Genomic DNA, 22,251 nt, shown 5'->3' with positions numbered 1-22,251 from the left:
TTTTTTTAAATTACTATAAAAAAAATAGTTTTAGTTAAATATACAACCAAATGGGACTGTATAGATCATGGGAGAAAAGGAAAACGGAGCAATCAGAGCTTGAAGTCTCACACTAATTCGAATTCCTGTATCGGGAGGCCCCGATATATTATAGAATTGCAATCTGTTTGACTCTTTTCTACAAAAGCTAATACATAATGATACTAGATGAATTTTTTATATATTTTTTCTTATTCTTTAATAACATCACATTGGATTCCAACTATTTTTTTACATATAGACTCTTACACTTTAAAAAAAAATATATTTTTAAGAAAATGCGTGGTAATTGATGTTTGATAAACTATAGAAATTCAATGTTAGACATTTTAAATGGGAGCAGAGAATTCAAATAAAGCGACTACAAATACAGGGATCCAGAGGAGACACGAGGCTGAGACTCTGGGTAACACGAGTCACGATAAAAAAAGGCAGTCACCGAGTCAGTCAGACCCACGTGGCACAATCATATCTCCATCCAACGGTCATAATCGCATCAAGTATCTGGTCGAAACAATACAATAAAAGACGTATCCCCACGACAAGAGGAAAGGCTCTCTTCCCTTATTCTCTCCCCTGCTTAGCTTTGAACAAGAAGAAGAAGAAGAAGACCCAGCCATGGCTATGGGGTTCAGAGCACTGCCACTAACGTTTTTAGCACACGCGCTTGCAATTGCGGGTGCTGTTATGGTATTGGTATGGGTTTTATACTATAGAGGTGGCATGGCATGGGAAGCTGCCAACAAGAATCTCATCTTCAATGTAAGCCTCTAGCCCTCATCTTTATTAAACAAATGTCTGTGTGTGTTTCTGTCTTTGTGTTTTGCTTTCCTGGTTCTATGGATCCCTGGTTGATTCTTGTTTGTCTGTGTGTCTGTGCTTGTCTCCTGTCTTGCCCTTAGTTTTCAACAGCAACCTTTTGGTTCTTGATCTTATCTAGGTTCGTGTTTATCATCAGGATTTTTTTGTCATTGCTGAAAGGCTCGTGTCAAGGGCTGTTGGTTTGGAATTTGGGAACCCTTTTTCTTAGCGAAGACTTGTTGGTTCGAGTCACTTAAGATGGCACTGTTAGCTATTAGCCAACAAACAAGTTAGTTGAACACATTGAGTTTTAATACTCTACGGCTCTAAAGTCTAAACAACAGTAAAGATTTAAGCAACAGGCTCTAGCTGGCCAATGGAAAGAGAATCTTGGCTTTTTGTCAGGCATTGGAACATTTCAAAAGGGATTGCCGTCTGATGCCTGCAGTCTTCCATGATTCTTGGCATTTTAGGTTATTAAAAAAGTGTTAAGAGATGCTTCGAGATCATTAAATTGGGGACCGGAATGGATGCTCTTTTGATGTATTTTTAGTAACTTAATTAATTCTGTTTAATCAATTAGAAGAGAGAAACAGTAAATATTCAGTTTAATCAACTAGAAAAGCAGTAGAGCGCACAGAGCTTAACTGAGACCAGAGATAATTAAGCGAGCTAGCTAGCAATATCTCACCACTAATTACTGGATTCAAGAGTAATCCTTGATATAATTTATCTTAATCTGGGGGAGTTTATTTATAAACCTTCAAGGCAAAAACAAGAAAGAAGAAATACATTCACATTGCATATCAGAACCATCTCGGCCTTTGTGCACGCACCTACCCTGCCTAACCTTCTGATCAGCGCCCACGGCCATGCCCCCTTACCTGTCCTTCCCACGTGAAGCGCAATAAAATAACCTAATTAATTACCTATAATCTCAATGTCACGGTGTTTTTATTACTGTGCATTGCATCTGCTGTTTATTTTCTTATAATCTACTGTTGATAGACTATGTAAAATTTTATCTTTTTTTAATTTGTCCCTCAAACTTTTTATTTGGGTGATTTTAAATTCTTATGAAAGGATGAGATTGGAAGAAGAAGGACTAAAATGAAAAACATGGAAAACATGAGTGGTGTGTCGTAAGTTTTGAAAAAGATGCACTTTAATCCTTCAACTTAAACAATCATGCAAATTAAACAATCTCAGTCCCTCAATATTTTTTCAATTTCATTTAGGTACAAAAATTTATTTTTTTATTTTCATTAATGCTTTATTTTTTTTAAAAAAAAAACTTATTTATATTTACATTAATAGCCCTTCTCTGTTTTATTTTGTTTAGAGAGCCTCTTTTAAATGATGGTTGTTTTTTTGTTATACTTTAATTTTCGAGGAGTTTTTGTATTCATCTATAATTGTTTTTTAATCTTTTGTATAAATGAAATATGTTTTATTTTAATCAATCAATTTAATGTATTTATCTATTTCTATTATCGTTTGATTGAATAAAAAAAATGTAATAAACAAAATTTAGCAAACATAATTTAGTAAATGTCCCTTTCTTGATATGTTTATTAATTTTTCAAGTTTTAATTTAGGTATTTTTAATGATTTTTTATTTATTTATTAGCACATATAGTATTTTTTTTATTTGTACTAAAATCTTTTGAACCACAATGCATTAAAAAAATGTATATATATAATTTATTTATAGAAAATTAAAATACCTAACCCTTGGCGGATCAGCCCGGGATGTATAACCATTAGATACTAGCATGTGAAATGCGCTGGTCACCGTGACTTGTGCAACTCTATCAAGTAGTGTGTGTGTCTCTTGTTTTGTTTTGGAAAATTAGTGGATCAGGACATCATACGTGGACCTGTCTAAGCATTCACGTGTTTTAGGCCCACTAAAAATTGTACTTTATCCATGAACAATATTCCAAGACCTTGTCCAATATTATGGTCATTTGCACACACCTATCCATGTAGGCCATGCTCCGAACAGCAATTGATTTGTCCAATGTTTTCTTGGTCCCATCTTTCGAAAATATTTTATCTTCGTGCAAGCTTGGAGCTTTCTTTCCTTGGCTAGAAAACAAACCATTTACTTCCAAACAGGAAGAACAAGTGTTGTAAAAGAAATCAAGAGAAAAACTAAGTAGCGGCAATCTTTTTCGAGTTTTTAACCTTTTTCCCGTGTGTTAATTTAGTCATTTGAAAGAAGTACCATTGATCTGTAAGCAAGAAAGAGTTATCGTCAACGATTACATATGAAACTGTTATTAGCATGCTCTTGGGTCTCGGATTAAAGGGCCACCACATTCTTCATCGATGGGTGGCAAAAACAAGGCATAAGGGTAAAGCTCTTATGGTTTGAGGCTTTGAATTTCACTTCCAACGTTGAAGCTTGTCGTTTCCAAAGGCAGCTAGTATGATTACTGGTTATACTACAGCAATTTATATATTTATACATGTTTCTAGTAATGTGAATCTCGTATCTGTTTTCTTGCAACAGCTGCATCCTTTTCTGATGCTAGTTGGCTTAATTATCATAGGAGGTGAAGGTAATTGGACACCATTTTGAGCTTTCATCACAGCTAAATGGTAGAGATTTGCTTGCTTGTTTTTTCTTACTGATATTTTTCCTTTTGACTCCCTTATCCCAAAAACAAAAAAAAAAAAAAAACAGCCATCATGAGTTACAAATCTCTTCCTTTGAAGAAAGAAGTGAAGAAAGTGGTCCATCTTGTTCTCCATGCAATTGCAATAATTCTTGGTTGTGTTGGCATTGCGGCTGCATTCAAGAATCATAACGAGAGCAACATTGCCAACCTCTACAGCTTGCATTCATGGCTTGGCATAACCATCATTTCCCTTTATGGTATTCAGGTAAATCATTCATCTTAACCTATTTTATAGTGACTTTCTTTTGATTTTATTTTAAAACTGTCTTAAAAATGGTAGTTTAATTTGCAGTGGATTTATGGGTTCCTCGTGTTCTTTTACCCTAAAGGGTCACCAACACTAAGGAGTGAGTGCCTCCCTTGGCATGTGCTATTTGGCATCTTGGTGTATATTCTGGCTGTTGGCAATGCTGCCTTAGGGTTCTTGGAGAAGCTTACATTCCTTGAAAGCTCTGGAATTGCTAAGTATGGTCCTGAGGCCTTGCTTGTCAACTTCACTGCTGTGGTTACCGTATTATATGGTGCCTTTGTTATATTATCAGTTCTTGGCCAGGCGCCTGTAGAAGATGACGATAGCTATTCTGCCATATAAGGCCTATATATTTATATATATATTATCGGCTATCAAGTGAACATATTTTCCATTGGCTGAATTTTTATGAAGGCTAGTGTATCTATTATTTGTATTTCTACATGTAGAATTATTATCATCCTTAAATAATTATGGAGTTTCTGCCTTCCTGTACAATATTACCATTGTTATCACTTGGGCTCATGAACATAGATAGACTTCCTTAGGGTATATTGGTTTTAGCAGCTTAGGTTTCTCTGTACCAACCAGAATGGGCTGGCTCTGATCCAACTTCCAATTTTCAGCAACAGAGCACACATTTCTACAGGTCTTGTGGAAAATTAACAGATGAAATCAGTTTTTTTTTTTTATTATTCGAAAGCAAAGGACATCTATGTTGACTAGTGTCAAATTATAGGGCTAAAGCTTATTTCAATCCACTATTAACAGAAAAATTAGAACTATATATACCATATGACAGCGCCTAACCGCGTTGCAAACTGTGATTCATCATCGCAAACAGGCTATAGAAAATCAATGTTTAGCTCAAACTGTGATTCATCTCGAAGGGTACTGGACTTGTGCAACATTTAATTTGACATGCTTGTTCAAGATCTATGTAGCATTAGAGGTGGATGAGCTTGGAGACCCAGGGGATTTTCGGGTTTCACTTAGGATCCCCCTCCAGCTGACTCGGGGCCATTCTTTCCTTCTTTACTCGAACAGCAAATGCCCGAATAGAAACTCAAGCGTCTTCTCCGACTAGCACAGGCTCATATCCCGTCTGGAGTAACCGATTCAGAGATGGGAGACAGTCCTTCAAGGAAAGCAATAAGAAGAACGTCAAGACGTTCTGTTCCCACTAAAGCAGCTCTAACTCAAAGTCAAGAGGTTCTACTAGCTCTTTGGATCGCAAGCTACCCTCAAGTCTCTTCTCCAGAACCAAGACAAGAAAGTTAAACCGCCTGATCTCAAAATGGAACAAGCCACAAATCCGAATGCCCATCCCCAACGATAAGCTTAAAATTCGTGCAACCTTTCGTTCTATGAAAATTTCTAAATCATTGGAAGCCACGCCCTAGGATACACCGTATTATATGGCGGAAAAATACCGGGTGGACTCTTACAACCCGAAATCTATCCCAATAAATAGATGGATGAGGTTGGAGAAAGATCATCAAGGTTGAGCAGCATTAATTATCTTAAACGGGGTTAAAAAGGGTGAAGGTAAATTTGATGTTACATTTACATTATGCTTTGCTGCTCCTTTCTATCTTCATGTTGAGCGTTTTTTTGGTATGGAAGACAGCATGAATGTGAGAAACATAATACAAATATTACATTTACAATACTCTTACAGCCCATCATGAGCGTTATTTTGACATTTGTTTCCTACCAATACAAATATTATACGAGGTTCATCAATATTCAAGCAAAGTTGACAGGATAAGACAACATGAACATGAGAAACTCAAGACTATAGAAGTTCATGTACAACAAGCAGAAGGCATCCATTGATGCTCATCAGTGCCAGAAAAAGACACTTGCGATAACTGAGAAGGGTGACAAACATCGATCAACCAAACACTTCCAGCGAAGTGCTATGAATGAAATAATTAATGTAATTCAATAAATAGCCTACAAATGATATATCATGCAATAACATCTGGGCACCCTCAATGATCGATTCAGCCTCGTCATTGGCTCTTTCATAACCGGCTAAACCCCAACACAGCGGGGGTTATGCCAATGATGACGCTGAAAAAAATCATCAGAAGAAAGAATGCGAGTTGATTCTTGATTGATCCAATAATATCTAAGAAAAACATTTATTTGCTTAAATTAGTATAGTGTGTGTGTGTGTATTTGTGTGTGTGTGTGTGTTTGATGAGAAGAGTGAGTTGTATTTGTGTGTAGAGAGAATAAATTATATTGTCCAGACTTGAATGTTTATTAAATCTTTTATTAGCATGTTATGTTAGAATTGTGTTGAGTTTTGTGCTCTTTAGAGATTTATTTAGATAGAATTACTTAAAATAAATATTGTAAAGTTTTTCTAATTTTTTTTAAATTTTATATAAATATTTCATAGATCGATATATAAATTATATAAAATATTTAAAACAAGGGAGAATGATAAAGAAAGGCATGTTGGGGGGCCTCACCTAGAGCTGATAGGGAACATATATTCAATATGAGCCAGGTAGAGCGTCCGAATGGACTAGGACAAAATATTAATTTTTCTGTTTAGCATAATCTACAATAAAGTCTGATTGCAGGCAAAGTCGTCCAACGTTTAGCACTTGCCAGCGAAGCAACTTTATTAATCAAGCAAGCATACACCTCTCTTTTTTTTCTTTTTTATCTGTCCAGTTCAATTATGATTATAATAATTATCTTAATTATTTCAAGACATTACGTTATTAAAAGAACACAATATCTTGTCCTTTTCATCATTAGTTAAACGTTGTCTCATTTTCGAGCAAAATGCTTCCTCACCAAGTTCGGGTTTTTTATGAGGTAAGGATTTTAGGGCAAGTTCTGTACTCTCATCTTTTTTAAAAAACATAACACCGTTACACATATTCCTGCAGCATCTTTTAAGTATTTACAAACTAAATTAATAACTATCTTAACCCAACTTTTTTTTTAAGTTTTTATCTTAGATTTTAAAAATAATTTTGTATGGAATAGTAAAATTTAAATTCATAATTACTTTATTAATAAAATTTTAATACCATATTAAAACACTATCTCAATCTAAAATTTTAAGTAAAATAGTAAAAATAATTTTACACCACTCTTTAATATGAATTATCTAAAAATTATTATTGAGCTATATATCAATAATCTAATTAGCATAAAAAGAAGTTATCTCGGGGACGTCTCTGCCCTCCAACAACTTTTGTGTTTATGGCTGTGGAGCTTGCTCTGATCATCGACGGTCCAATCTCGCAACTCCTATTAGATGGCAAACCAAGTTTTCAATATGATGCTAATGTTTTAGCCTGCATTTCTATACATGAGAGATTTTCAATATTCGACATTTACCGCTTCTTCACGGAGAAAGAAGATGACAAGACAACTTTGAAAATAATTCAATTCATCAGATATCAAATTTATTTTTTAATAATTATAAATTTGAATTTTTTAAAAAATAATAATATATTTACATGATTATTAATTTTAAAATTGATAAACTTAACAAAAATACACTGCCAAATAGATAGCTGCCATCAGATTTGCCTGGGGAAAAGAAGGCCCCCGTATTCCTTCTTATTATATTGATCAGAGCACAGCACTAATCTCTGCTTGTGATGTAATTTGAGTGGTGTTTTCATGACAGCTGGTGATCAGTATGTTAATCTTGATATTCAATGACTTGTTCACGATTCTTTAATCAAAGAGAGACAGCGATCTGGATTGAGTAACTCTCAAGCTAGATGGACACTTGGCATTGATCCACTTTGCATCATATAATATAATTCAATCCAGATTTGTTTAGGCCAATTGCCGTCAAGTCAAAATAAAAATACAGCACCCTTAGGCTTAGTCAAAGAGATAAAAACATGTTTAACTATTAAATAAATTTGTTTCTAAAGATACTTCTTGATTGGATTTTTGTCCGATCAAAACAAGAAAACACACGACTGACGACAACATATTTTTTTACCGAGAGTACTCAAAGATTTGGTAATGTTTTTTGTCTGGACAAAAGAGACAAAATTAAGGGAGTGGAAAGGGCTAGCTCATCAAAGAGCGTCTGGATCGACTTCCCCCATCGCCCCAACCATAGACATATTTAACATGATCATCCCATAATATTAATAACTGATATATATATATATATATATATATATATATATATATATATATATATATATATATATATGTTTGTTTTATATAATCTCATGTTCGAACTTATATAATGATCACTAGATCATTAACTTTAAAATCTATAAAATTAATTAAAATACACGCATGCTCACCTGGATATTCATATTAATAATATATATATATATATATATATATATATATATATATATATATATATATGTTTGTTTTATATAATCTCATGTTCGAACTTATATAATGATCACTAAAGATTTATATAATCGTTAACTTTAAAATCTATAAAATTAATTAAAATACACGCATGCTCACTGGATATCCATATTAATAATAATAATAATAATAATAATAATAATAATAAATAATAATTGATGTGTGTATATGGATCGAGCCCTTCAACCAAAGCCGCCAACAACTTCTTTCAGCACCTTCATGTAGCTATTAATCAGATCCGGTGCTCTCTGTGGTTAGGATTTCGTTTTCTTCAAAGGAATTAATTATAGAGCCTGAGAAAGAATAGATATTTGCTTCTTGCCTGCTTCCACATGACACTTGAACAGCACCGCAATGACTTCATCGACCTTTGTCTTTTTAAGGAAACACTCATTTAAGTTATTTTACTATTTATAGTAGTATATACTCATTATTACATGACAAGATATATAGTTGTTGACACAAGTAGCAGCTTTATATACGATGTACGTATGATCCCACCTTTTTTCTATATATATATATATAAAACAATCGCTTAAAATTAATTCGGTGCTAATTATTTCTTAATTATAAGTAATTTAAAGGGTTCAAAACCCAATTGATCTTAATTAGTGCACCTCTTCATCAAATCGTGCTTGAAACTACCGCTAGAGATGTGGTTAATTGCTTGAATATTTGTACATGCAAACAAGAATATGTACTTCCTAGGTTGTTGTGTGTGCCCTGGGGACCAAAAGCATGGTACGTACCACTCTTACAAAGTCTTGATCGAGCTACCAATTAAAATACATTTTCGCCAAATCTTTTTTATATTTTAATTTTTCTTAGAGATATGGTCATAAAACCGTGTTGATATATCGATCGTTGCTCTCATAAACGAGTCATTTGGCCTTGAAAATGCTCTAATTAAATGCATGCAAAGTTTGATACAAATCCACTTGCTGGTCCAACCGACAATATCTGATCAAGGATTGGATAAAGCATTTTACTCAGTCAAGTTCATGATCTCACAACTAAACCTAATCCCATCTCCCTGTAATCTTATCTTCAAGGCCATTGATTGCTAGGAAGAAAACAGAGATGCAAATGGGATCTCAATTGGTTTGATTAAGAATTATATAATTTCTTTATGGGTTATTCTTAATCTGGTCACTTTACAACCTGGTCCACAGGTGTTCCTTGGCTAACACGAAACAAAAAGAATCTCATGACCTTGTACGGTGAATCTCTTGAAGGCTACGAAGCGGCGCCGTTTCATAACCGAGACAAGGTTGCTTCGGGATTTTCGATAACGACTAGTCGTTTTATATGGAATTCTTTTGCTTGTTGCCATGTTTTTTGCCCGAAAGAATCAATATCTTCAATCGTTGTCTCTTGAATCGCCAACCTCTGCCTAAACAATAATTTTATTTTTTCCCAAATTATTGTAGGTGGGTATTTTCTTTCTTTTTTCTTAATTTATAGCTGAGTATCTAATATTAAGTCTTGAATACCTTTTTATGTGAAGAGGGTAGGTGAAGTTAATGAGGTTTGCTGCTTTTATTTGTTCAAATCCTGGAAATAACATCTTTAAATCGACATAGATAATACGTTTTAAGATCATCCAAACAAAAAGCTGGATGGACAAGTAAAATACTTTTCAAAATATTCTTCATTATCCAACAAAAAAAGAAAGAAGAATATGAATATCACGTTTTTGTTTTCTGTTGATGTCGATTTTTTTAAAAAAAAATTAATATATTTTCATTTAAAACACTATAAATATACACCGGGATTAGTAACGGAATAAAAATTTCTTTCTTATCATTTTCTTTTTAAGATTTGAACCAAAATAATAACATAAAACGTAAATCCCCTTACGTTATGAGCCAGAAATCTCAAACTTAAAGTATATCTAAATTCTAGAGTTTAAGTCATATGAATTTATGCTTGTAACTCCCATATACATGAATGTTTACAAGATCAAAAAAGAAAAAAAGCAATCTCCATAAACGAAAGTTAATTTAAGAATCATGGATACAAATTCAGAAAGCATCCTGACCAACCAAGAACACTAGGAATACAGGAATGGACAAGTTGTTGCTTCAAGGCACACACAAAAAAGATTCAAGTAGGAGAGTCAGTGTCACTCTCTGCCAACGCATATAACATAGACAACGCGCGCGCGAAGTGCCAAGAAACAAAGAGAAGACCTACCAGCCAGCTCAGGTTTTCAAGATACAGTTACCCTCTTCCAACTATAAGATCTCAACCACAACCACCTAGCCCTCCCTCTTATTTCTCTCCCTCGTATCTCTCTCTCACCGTTACTAGCCGCCTCTATTATCTTTATAGCTATCTTCTTGTAGTTTTTTGTCGGCTCCATAATTCTCTTTCTAGCTTGTGTTAAGGGATATGGCAGAGGAGGAGCCAAAGAAGGTGGAAACTACTGAAACCCCATCAGAGACACCTCCTCCACCACCAGCTGAACCTGAACCTGAACCTGTAGCTGAGGCTCCAAAAGATGTGGCTGAGGAGAAAACTGTGATCCCTCCTTCTGTTGCTGAAGAGAAGGTGGAGGAGTCAGAAGCAGTTGCTGTTATTGAGAGTAATATGTTCCTTTCTTTCTTCTTCTCTTTATCCACTATAGATTTTAAATTTTCTGGTATTTGGTAATTTTGTAACCTTATGCTTGTCTTTTTTTTTTTTTTAGTATCTTTTTTATTCTGCTTAGACCATGATTTAAAGAATCTTTTAGAATCTTGAAGACATTAAAAAAAAAAAAAAAAAACTCTGTGTGCTTTGTTATCTGATATATGTCACCTTGAATTTGATTTTTTTTTTCTTGGGGCAATAGCTTCTGCATCTGCTGAGGAGAAAAAAGAGGGCTCTGTCAATAGAGGTACCTATTGTTAGATCTCTAGGTTGTTCTTTGATCAATTTATAGCAGTTTAAGCAATCAACTTTTTTATTTTTTTGGTATAGATGCTGTTCTTGCAAGGGTTGCAACAGAGAAGAAGATATCACTTGTCAAAGCATGGGAAGAGAGTGAGAAGTCCAAAGCAGAAAACAAGTACGAGCTTTCTCTAGTAGCAAATGTCTTTTTCTTTCTTTCGAGTAATTTCCAGCTTATTTCTACATAGCCAAGTTCTTAATTTTCTCTTTGATATCTCAGAATGATTTTAAAATACTACTGAGCTATGATCCTTAAATCTCCAGACTTCAAATGAAAACTATGATGATGATATTCTTCTGCTCTAAAAATTATATTTTCTGATACAGTGATGTTCTTATTGTACTTGTAGTACTTTTCTGTTTTTTAGTGATGATTTTTCTACGTAATTGAATTTGGTAAATCTACTGTGCAGAGCTCACAAAAAACTTTCTTCCATTACATCATGGGAGAACAGCAAGAAAGCATCTGTGGAGGCTGAGTTGATGAAGATTGAGGTAGCAACAAGCCTTAGTTTATGTTTCAAGAGAGAGTTGTGAAACTTTTGTCTTGATTATCCATATGGTCCCCTGAATGTTTAGTTGTTGTATTTTTGTTGATATGAAGCAATTAACCATATTTTGGATGCCAACCAAATTATTCAGGCTGTTTAATGGTTGTAGTTGGTAAAGTTTTTGGTTTGACATCATTGATTATACTTGCATATGAGCAGGAACAACTTGAGAAGAAAAAGGCAGAATGTATGGAGAAAATGAAGAACAAAATCGCAATGATTCACAAGGAAGCAGAAGAAAAGAAGGCTATTGTCGAAGCTAAACTTGGGGAAGATCTTCTCAAGGCTGAAGAGATGGCTGAGAAATATCGTGCCACTGGAAGTTCTCCGAAGAAGCTTCTTGGAATTTTTTAGGCTATAATTTCTCAGATTTGATTGAAAATGGTATTATTTGTTTATTTTTAAGCCTGTATTTGTTAGTGTTTGTTTGTTTATATGCTGTTTCAAAACGGGAGAATTGAGAAGAGCTCATTTATTCTGTGCGTCCATGTTGATGTATTTGTGTGTATAGAACATTTCAAGATGTTGTTTGGAAAATTAACTTAATGAGTTTGTAAGAAGCTTTTATGAATCATGAAGTAAACGGAAACTGAAGTACAAGAGCAATTCAGAGAGACAAAAGATGTGTGGTTCTGCTGTGTGCCTGTGTTTATGGAGGAGACAGCCCTCAATTTATCAGAACATTAAAGATTACGAAACTCTCTAGCATTGTCTCTCTCCAATTAATGGACCCAATTGAATAGAAAGTCTAGTTTTCTTGATAATTTCAGACCAGACAAGGAGTGGGCCCTGTTATTCATAGCTCGTCCAGACAGAAGAACACCATGTTTCAGGTTTTATTTGCAGCCTCTAAAAAACATCACTTTATGCAATAAATCAGTTTATACAAACTTTTACTATATGTGACGCAATTTATGGCGTGAATAAAAATTAAGGCTATCAACCCTTGTGATTACGGCTCAAGAAATAGATAGAGAAAACTATAATATTTTCTAAAAATTATGTTATTCAATAATCTGAAGAAAAAAAATAATACACCAACTGTTACTATATAAATAAAAACTCATGCATCCAGGTTTCTTTGCGGGCTTTACAACGTGTTCCACTTCGATGGGCGCAAAATTCAGTGTTTTTAACGAATGAAGGATCAGATATATGTAGATGAAAACCAGAAAGAAACTTGTATTTAAGCTAATATGGTGTTTTATACACAAAAGGCACCCTTCATGACTTCATACTCAACTATGGACTATCAGGATCACTTGGTACTATTGTAACAGAGTAGACAAAAACATCTCTGGTACTCCTTTGAACTGTAGACCTTAAAAAGGTTTCTTCTATCCGGCAATGTTTTCCATTGGACCCCATTTCAGTTTAGCAAAGAAGGCATGGAATGAAAACTAGAAACACAGCAACCTGTTGCTGAATTCCAATTTTAAACTCTGCTGCCTCTAACTTCTTCGATTTCAAGCAGAGAGTTGTCAACCAAAATAGGAAACTAGAAGGCCTAAATACTAGAAATCAAAAGGCAAAACAGGGAGGGTACCCAAAAAATCACCATCAGCTCCTTCCTGGAGTGCCACCATATCGTGCAAAAGGCAAGAGGCTGTTTCAGTCGCACCTAAAACCAAGCAAGTTTTCTCTTATGAATTCCATACCATTGCCTCCTGGGAAATCCAGCAATAGTTTCAGTTCTGTATCTGAAGAATCTGCAAATTCATTGGAACCGATGGAGTCTGAAACAGACATAGCATCTGCACTTGGTTTGCAAGTATCTTCTTGTCCCTGAGTGGTGTCAATGGAGGTACTTGTTTTGTTAGGCGTTGCTGGAGCTGTGTCTTCAAGCAAAACAGGTTCAATTTTTACACATGGATGTGCATCAGATACCAGACTTTCACATGTTTCGACATCTTTTCCTTTGATGTTGCGAAATGCTTCCCCAACTTCAGAGTTCCATAACTGGATAAAGATATCAGGATGGCCCTTGACTGTTGATGTATGTTTTACGAGCAATGACTGCATTGACAAGCGAGCCTCTGCTTCAACCCTAGCACTCTCCCACTGTACCATGTGGCAAGAACGAGATTCACACATGATATTGATAGGATTAGAAGAGGACTGATTGATCTGCAACTTCGGACCAATGGAAGCGAGACGCTTCTTCAGGTGGGAGTTCCAGAAGTTTTTTATCTCATTATCTGTTCTTCCAGGTAATTGAGATGCAATGTGTGCCCACCTGAGAAGTAGTGCATGGAGTACAAAATATAAATGTAGAAAGATCAAAAGATGTGGCATGCTTTATATAATTATATGATACTAGCAAAAAATGGAAGCATGCTTATAGGCAAAAACAGCAAAATTCTAACCATTTGGAACATTCATTCAAAATCCATAAATCAGTAACTCATCTTGAAGCAATTCATGAATATCCGGATGAATGAGCAGAAATCTGTGCATCCTAAATCTGGCCTATCCCCCATATAGAGAGCTTTTGTTCAATAAAGTTCTCCTTTAGAAGCACCATAAACCAAAAACCAACAACAATGCAAAGAGTAATTTCTTCATCCTAATGAAGAAATTGACATGGGATACAAAAGTTCCTCTCCGTGACACAAAATCCATAAAGAAGTTCAGTTGAATATCATGCGGATATTAGCCCTGGATAGAAGTGTTTTAGAAATATAGCAGGAATTCAAAAATACTCATGTTCATATCCTCCTTCAAACTCCAAACAAAAGATAATGCACAGAAAACATGAGAGTAGGCAGCACCTTACCTGTTACCGAGGATGCCATGAAGATGAATAATAGTGGCCTCTTCTGCAGGAGAGAAGCGACCCCGTTTAATGTCAGGGCGAAGATAGTTTGTCCACCGAAGCCTACAGCTTTTCCCACATCGAAGGAGGCCTGATCATGATATTTTGTTCATGTTTAACATTTCAGGACATCACTGTTCAGAAACTTCTAGGAACTCAAGATCAGAGTTTAATAAGGAACTCCTGGCAGCAAAGCCAACTGGAATTTGATTGTCATTAGATTTAGTTTTCACCTAATTAAGGTTCAAATATTAACTTATCCAAGTTGGGGAAGTGTCTCCTCAAATATTCAACTTTAATTAATCAAAATTGTATTGTGTTGAAGGCTAGCTATTGGATTTTGTACAATTGTGTTTCTCTAGTCAACATACTTGAAAGTTCTCGAGCAGATGCAGCTAAACAACTACACAAGTGCTCAGAAAAACAGCAAGGGTTAGAAAATTAGAGAGCAACACATTGGGCATGAAAAGAAAAGGAAGAAGAACAAGAACCACTATAAAAGATGGCAAACCCGAAATCATGTAAAGGGTGGTCTCAAATTCTCTTTTTAACAAGTTAAAATAGCAGAAACACCAAGCACAGATTCCAATCAACCAGGAAATAAGAAATAAACAACATGGCCTTTGCAATCATATAGCATCAAAGGTCACTTGCCTTCCGAAATCCAAGCCAAAGCCATTACACATTTTCCTTTCTTCAAATTTCAATGTAGTAGGTTCAATAAATCTTGAACTTTGAAGCAGAATATACCAAAAGATGGGAAACAAAAACGAAAGTAAAACCTGCTTTCTTAGGGAGGCTATGCCAGCTACCAAAACCATTTTTTTGAATGTACTGAACCAAGAGATGGTCTTCTTCAGGAGTCCAGGGTCCTTTCTTCACTCCATCTTGATCACAACAAGGTCCCCTTCCCATCTTCTTTCTTATCAGACAACAAAACCCATCAAGCTCTCGCAGTTATATGACGGTACTACTAAAAGGTTTCACCTCTCAATGAGATAAAAAAAAGTCATTTGATGGGATTTGACATCCGGGGTTTTGATGCTTGAAACAAGCAAGGCATTATTTTTTTTCATATTTCATAGGGTCAGCTTTTACTTTTTAACCAGACTGTCAAGTGCCAGGCAAGTTAAGTAACCTAGAAAGATGCCATCATCAGAATATTGCCAGAGGATCGAGTGAGGTATCGATTATTATTATATATATAAAAAAAAACTAATCTGTGGCTCTATATTAAAAAAAAAAAAAAAAAAAAAGGATTGGAAGATTATAAAATACAATTTTGTCCTTATTAAAAAAACTGATTTAGCCTGATGGTAAAAAAAATTACTCATCACCATCTTAAAGTGGGGCACGAGGAATTGTGTAGTGGAAAAAATCCTGCTTCCACCACGGTGTTGGAGTGGCTTCTCATCCTCTTTTTGATGGTTTTTTTTTATGGTGCGACAAGTGCTCATAAAGAAGATCTGGTTGGACTCTGATAGAAGATGATAGATGTCTTCTATGCTATGAATTTCTCGATTATAAACAAAACATTGGTCGACGGTTAGCTACTTGTAGGTATTTTTTTTATTATTAATATGGGTATTTAGTTAGTCTGTGTATATTTTAATTAATTTTATTAATTTTAAAATTAATAATTATATAAATTATTAATGATCCTAAAATTTATGTAACTCAAATTATTAATCTCTAAAAAAAAATTTAAAATCTAATTAATTAAATTATACTTTTTTAAAATTCACTTCTTATAGATTTGATATTATTATAATTAAGTTAATCTCGGTCACAATCACGGGTATAAAATCAACTTTCTTGTAAAGAGTGATTTGACTCAGAATTTTTAAATCTTTATCCGGTTAGTATCACTTGATAAGGAGGGAATCAGTTATTTCCATGATAGTGTTTGATACATTCAATCAATAAAACATGAAAAAAAAAAAAAAGGTGCTGTTATTTTTAGTTTTAAATTAATTTTTTATATTTTTTTTTAATTATTTTTATATTTTTATATTAAAAATAGCTTTTAAAAAAATAAAAATTATTTTATTTTAATATATTCTTAAATAAAAATCAATTTTAAAAAAACATTTTTTATGAACACACATGACAATCAAAAGTCAATGAAAAAAGTTGCCCCTGTGTTGAGACTTGAGACACAATTTGTTTTTGCGGGACGTAAATAACTTTTAAAAAAAATTAAATTATTATTTTTTTAATATTTTCAAATTATTTTGATATGTTAATATTAATAATAAATAAAAAAATAAAAAAATATTTAATATATTTTTAAATAAAAATATTTAATATATTTTTAAATAAAAATATCCTTGACTACAACATAAATAAAGTGGGTAATGACTATTGAGTCTTGGAGCTCAAGGCTCGTGCTTAATTAGACTTGATCTTGTACGGTCACTCACTCTGTCGTTCATTGACTAAAGTTGCATGCGCAACTTGACACGTGAACTCATCTACCAAATAAATCTTTCCTTCTTTTTTTATAGTCTATTTTGTCTCTCAATTTTTATTTTTGTCGTAAGTTTAATCGATTAAAAATATGCGGTGTAACTTATTTAATTGATTAAAATTATTATTGTTTATGTCTTTTAGATAGTTTTAATGTATTAATATTAAAAATATTTTTTTAAAAATAAAAAAATTATGTAATTTTAATATATTAAAAAAAACCTTCAAAAACAATTATTATCACACTTTTAAATACATATTATCATATTTTTAAATATCTTATAAACAATGATAATAAAAAAACAACTAATTTAATTTATATAAAAATTAAGGGATCAAATAAGAAAGAAGTATTGGAGAAGAAAGAAGAAAAAATAAGGTAACATGGTAACAGAAGTAGAGGAGAAAATATAAAAGAATAAAAAGGAAAAATATTGAGACTATGGAACTCCACCGTAAGGGATGAAGAAGACAAGTTGGGGAGAGAAGTATTGGAAGTTCGAGCACCAGATAGAGAAAGTCGTCACTCTCTCAGCGCTGGGCTATTGGAAATTTGCACGACACTGAGTCAGGCCCATATAGTACTGCTTAAGGCAAGGCCCAAAGTTTGGTCCTCACTATTGACTAGTCAGCTACGCTGGCCGTTCTAGTGGTTGGGTCGTGGCCCAGCCATGTAACCAAACAATTTATTACTCTTCATTGCTGATGGGAGTTGGGCCTGACCTGTCGTCGGCTCTTTGATTGATCAGCCGAGCTAATTGGTTTTTGTGGTTGATGGAAGAGCAAGCTCGCTCGCCCCCATATATATCTCTATATATATATATAGAGAGAGAGAGAGAGAGAGCCCATTAATGAGTTTGCTTTCTGGAATGCTACAGTTTGCATGAAAGTGCAGAGCATGCCCTCTCATGGGGCCATCTGGTAACTGGACCCAGTAAAGCACACTCTATCCACAGGCTTTCGAATTGGACGCCCAAGACAGGTCAGATGCATTTATTTCCACTCTCTTCCAGTGCCCCATTCGCAATTCCAGGTCAGAGAAGAATCGTTCAGTTTTAACGTTTCAATAATTCTCAAGTTTGAGTTCTATCGCTGACTTTTAGAGCTCCTTTAGCATTATTTTGTGTGTATCTTGTACTTTTAGTTTTGATATGCCACCTTTTTCTAAGAAAGAGTTGTCCATGGGGGGAAAAAGAAGGCAATGCATATCAGAATTTTCATTTTCTCTAGCCCTGTACAAAACACAAGGTTAATTACCTTCTCTTATCATCAGAATTTTAATGTTTTTTGCCCCAACTGGTGATTGCACTGAAATGGACACCAAGTACAATCATTGCTGCAGTTGCTACTATCCTGTTATGGGCCATCCTAATTCTCACAGATGATTTCATCGTTTAGAATTCATGAAAGAGTTCAAAATATTATTTGAAGAGAAAAAAAAACATCATAATCAGAAACCTTAGACGACAGTGAAGCATGCATTGCCGTGCTGAATATCTTACAACCAAATTAATTATATAATGTTCCATCAATGTCTGTGAAGATTTTTTTTTTATGCAGAAGAAACCGTGTAAGCCCTTGCCCTTGATTAAGTAATGTTAGAAAACATCATCTCCTATGTGAACTTGAACACTATTCAATGTGATTCAGTACCTACTTAGGAATAATATAAATATCTTAATTTTAAATGTACATTGATAAATCCCAGGATTGGCAGGAGTTTTTTATGCCTCCTTGCACAACCTAATGCCTGCTCAAAGTGTCGGTACTGAGTTTTCGCTGTGAGGTTATCGAAAAGTTAATGGATCTAAAACCTTTGAATAACATGGAATGATTTTTTCTTAATTTATCAGATGAAGCAGCACTAAACTCTGTTGTGATTCTCCTTTATCAAATGCTTAAAAAAGAGGTTCTCACTTCCCAGTACTTTGGAGATGAATTGAGTTAAGAACCCTCTCAATATTTGCATGATCAAAGAGGATGATCCTTGTGGAAAGGAGCAAGCAATGATCAAACAGAAAGTTTGGTGTTGAAAACATGGAAATTATAAGCATTAATCATCACCAAGAGACTAGAAATTGACAGATTCTTTATTCTCATGTCTCCGAAAGCAACTACACGGAAGAATAACCACAAACTCAACTGATTACTAAAGCCTATTTCATCATCTATACACCTGGTTTTGTGAAAAGAGCTGAAAGGGGCCTAGTCAGCTACGAATATTTTTTATCTGCAGGCCCTTTTATTTGAGAGTCAATCTTTTTTTTTTTTTCCCTGTTGTTGTGTGATCGGAAATTATTCTTCCTCGTAGTTGTTTTTGGAAACCAAGCCCTCATATGTACATCACATCACTAATGTTGCTCAAGTTGAAGTCACTACATAAATCCTCTCCAGACCTCAAATCAAACTCATTCCCTGGACTCTGGCTCTCAAACTTGAATTCTGAACTAAAAATGTCGCCGCTCGAACCATCGCTTAGTGAATTATGATACTCACCACCAAATGCTCTTTCATCCAGTAAGTAATCATGCAAGAAATTGTCTTGGAAGATTGTATTATGATCAAATGTACCCTTTGAATCCATAGGCTCACCTAAACTTGCGAAGCTGTCAAGTGAAAGCCACTCTGCAAACATAACCTTTGGTAATAAGGAGCTTCCTTTAGGTTCGTTAGGAGACTCAAACATCTGCGGAACTGACCGGTTGATATCAGCTGATGGTTTTTCTGCACTCGTTGATGACTCAAAACTTGAAGCTTGCATTTTGAGTCTCTTGGGAGACGGTGAAAGTTCCATAATGTCTGAGTTTGAGCTGTCAGATTGAGTTCTTTTCAAAGACTCCATCCCTTCGTCTTTGAGCAACTTTTTCTTCAAATAGGAATGCCAATGATTCTTTATCTCATTATCTGTTCTTCCAGGCAAATGCTGTGCTATCTGAGACCACCTAGTCAGTTCAGAACAGGTTGTCTCCATTAGTTCCGCTTTATTGACACAAAAGACATAAAATTTCTGCTTTGATCAGGAATAATCAGTTAATTAAGGAAATAATGCCCAGCGGGGACGAAACCTCCTGCTGAATTAAATACCGGTACGCCACGACCAGTTAATTAATGCAGAAACATGCTAATCCTATAATGTTTCTGTGAATTCGGAGAAAAGAATTCAGGGATTTTAAATCTAATCATATTCAATTATTTCCTTGTATCATTGTTTAGGTTACAAAATTCAAGTTGGCCTGCAATGGTCTGTTATCTGTTTATAAAAAAAGTCCACTGGGTGCCCTCATAGCATAATGTGGCTTGATTTGGTGGAGGCAGTTGCCTTGCTAGACAGTTCAGAAGATGCATGCTAGGCTAGCACCTAGTAATAATCTATATTATCATAATTTTCTTGTAAATTTATATTATTTGACCTAAATGATCATGATCATCCAAGTCCTAACTCCTATTAATTAATTTTCTTTGAAGGGGTCACCCACCTAGTAGCAGAAAGGTGTTAAGGGCGGTCCTTAATTCTTTAAGAGTGATACTTTTTAGTACAGTAATTATAATTATTTGGGATTAAGTCTGCTCACTTGTTGCCTAACATGTGATGAAGGGCCAGGATTGTCTCCTCTTCTTGTGCAGAAAACATCCCTCTTTTTAATCCTGGTCTCAAGTAATTAATCCATCTTAGTCTGCAGCTCTTCCCGTTCCTCTGCAAGCCTGCATTAGCACAATATTTAGGGTTCCATGATCATGAAGACCTTAAAAAGTCAACTCGTAAGGGCTTTCCAGTTATTTCAAGAGGAAGCCACCATCAATCCTTTTCTCTTGAAATTTAGAGATTCTACTACAAATGCTGTCTAGATGATGCAAGCTGCCATCTAAATTCCTAACTAAGTTAACCAAAGAATGAGCCAACTAAAATTAGCCAATTGATGATGAGAGGTTGGTAAGTCTTAAGCTTGGCTTAACCCAAGAGTCATGAAGACTTTCCAGTAATTTTGATGGCTGTTTACATGATACTTGGCCATTATTTTATTGACAAATTATTTGTATAAGAGTATTTAAAAAGATATTGTAAACAATCATCTTAAAATATTGATTAATCAAAACTATATAACACACACTCAACATTAATAAATCAAACCAATCCCATCAACATGAAACCTTGTGTCCAACCATAGAAACGTTCATGGCAATAATAAATGCTTCTGAGTTGAATCACTCATGCTCAAGAAAAAATCAATGTTCTGGGAATATAAGAGCAGATTCATCCCTGCTAAACAATGCTATCCGATACAGTAAAGTCCTGAAAACTAATAGAACTATGTTAATATGTGCCTGTAATCAACATACAATGATTTGTTTTTTTTTTTTTTAATTTCTTATTCAAATTCAAGTGCATTAGCAAGATGGCAATGCACTGACTGGTGAATAATTATAAGCTTGCAGTAAATACATACCAGCATTAATGGGGACAGAGCTCCAACATCCATGGCCATGTTTAAGGACATAGTTTCTGAGCCTTTGATCTTCTTCAGGTGACCACAAGCCTTTCCTGTGCTTTGGCTTTGGCTTTGGCTTTGGCTTGTCAGAGGACTTGCACCCCATTTTGCCACGGGACGGGAAGGAAGACTGATCAGAAGTATCAGTCGATGACTTGTGCGAGAGAGAGAGAGAGAGAGAGAGAGAGCAAGAGACTTTGTGATGGGTGCGCTATGAACAGCTGACCATTAATGCTTTGGTATATAAAGCAAAAATAGTAGTTCTAGCCTACCATATTATAAAATTTACGCATGAATCGTCTGCCTGGAATTCTTAAATATTTATTTTGTTCTTGGTGGCTAATATTATAAATTCTCGCTAGCAAAATGGTTAAAGCGGTAGAATCTTTTTATCATCAATATCTGAATTTTATATAAAACATGAAAAATAGCTTCTTTTTTTTTTTATGAACTTTCTAGTTTTATTATCGACGCGTAGATGTCATATGAGAAAAATAAATTTAGCCGGATGGATAAAAACCTGTACAAAAATGCTTAAATCGTTTTTGGTAAGATAGGGTAAATGTCTTGAATTATGAGCACTGCTCCTGTTAAATAACAATAAATAAAATTGAAGAGTGCAATTAAATTATTGTTGTGTGATTGACTTTTTAAATACCTAATTTTAATTAAGAAGTCATGTTTATTACTCGGTCAAGTAAATATTTATGGTACAGTGGAGCCCTATTTTCAATCCTTGGACCACCTAATTAAAAAATTTATATATGTTCGTTTACGCGGTTAGGGTAGCCTTTAAAACAAACTATATATTTAGGTTTTTTGATAATAATAA

General features: G+C 34.4%; 4 protein-coding genes across 4 annotated transcripts; 2 read left to right on the top strand and 2 right to left on the bottom strand.

Annotated features, from left to right (window-relative positions):
* The first annotated feature begins 408 nt into the window (after nt 1-408).
* LOC118056252 (transmembrane ascorbate ferrireductase 1) lies at nt 409-4,275 on the top strand. Its single transcript, XM_035068407.2, has 4 exons — nt 409-801; nt 3,359-3,407; nt 3,533-3,732; nt 3,820-4,275. The coding sequence occupies exons 1-4, from the start codon at nt 658-660 to the stop codon at nt 4,117-4,119; spliced, it is 693 nt and encodes a 230-aa protein (XP_034924298.1). The 5' UTR covers nt 409-657; the 3' UTR covers nt 4,120-4,275.
* A 6,033-nt stretch (nt 4,276-10,308) lies between these two features.
* On the top strand, nt 10,309-12,219 carry LOC118056251 (remorin). Its single transcript, XM_035068406.2, has 5 exons — nt 10,309-10,750; nt 11,000-11,044; nt 11,128-11,215; nt 11,511-11,592; nt 11,808-12,219. Exons 1-5 carry the CDS (start codon nt 10,558-10,560, stop codon nt 12,000-12,002), a joined length of 603 nt encoding a protein of 200 aa, XP_034924297.1. The 5' UTR covers nt 10,309-10,557; the 3' UTR covers nt 12,003-12,219.
* Nucleotides 12,220-12,812: 593 nt separating this feature from the next.
* LOC118056249 (transcription factor MYB17) lies at nt 12,813-15,664 on the bottom strand. Its single transcript, XM_035068404.2, has 3 exons — nt 15,246-15,664; nt 14,425-14,554; nt 12,813-13,884 (listed from the first exon to the last, which is right to left on the bottom strand). The coding sequence occupies exons 1-3, from the start codon at nt 15,376-15,378 to the stop codon at nt 13,260-13,262; spliced, it is 888 nt and encodes a 295-aa protein (XP_034924295.1). The 5' UTR covers nt 15,379-15,664; the 3' UTR covers nt 12,813-13,259.
* A 3,337-nt stretch (nt 15,665-19,001) lies between these two features.
* On the bottom strand, nt 19,002-21,723 carry LOC118056250 (transcription factor LAF1). The gene is made up of 3 exons (XM_035068405.2): nt 21,378-21,723; nt 20,505-20,634; nt 19,002-19,874 (listed from the first exon to the last, which is right to left on the bottom strand). The coding sequence occupies exons 1-3, from the start codon at nt 21,523-21,525 to the stop codon at nt 19,265-19,267; spliced, it is 888 nt and encodes a 295-aa protein (XP_034924296.1). The 5' UTR covers nt 21,526-21,723; the 3' UTR covers nt 19,002-19,264.
* Between the last annotated feature and the right edge of the window lie 528 nt (nt 21,724-22,251).

Source organism: Populus alba, chromosome 15, assembly GCF_005239225.2.
Source record: "Populus alba chromosome 15, ASM523922v2, whole genome shotgun sequence".
Taxonomy (NCBI): Eukaryota; Viridiplantae; Streptophyta; class Magnoliopsida; order Malpighiales; family Salicaceae; genus Populus; species Populus alba.
Note: the sequence above shows the minus strand (reverse complement) of the source record. Positions and strands in the feature narration are given on the sequence as shown.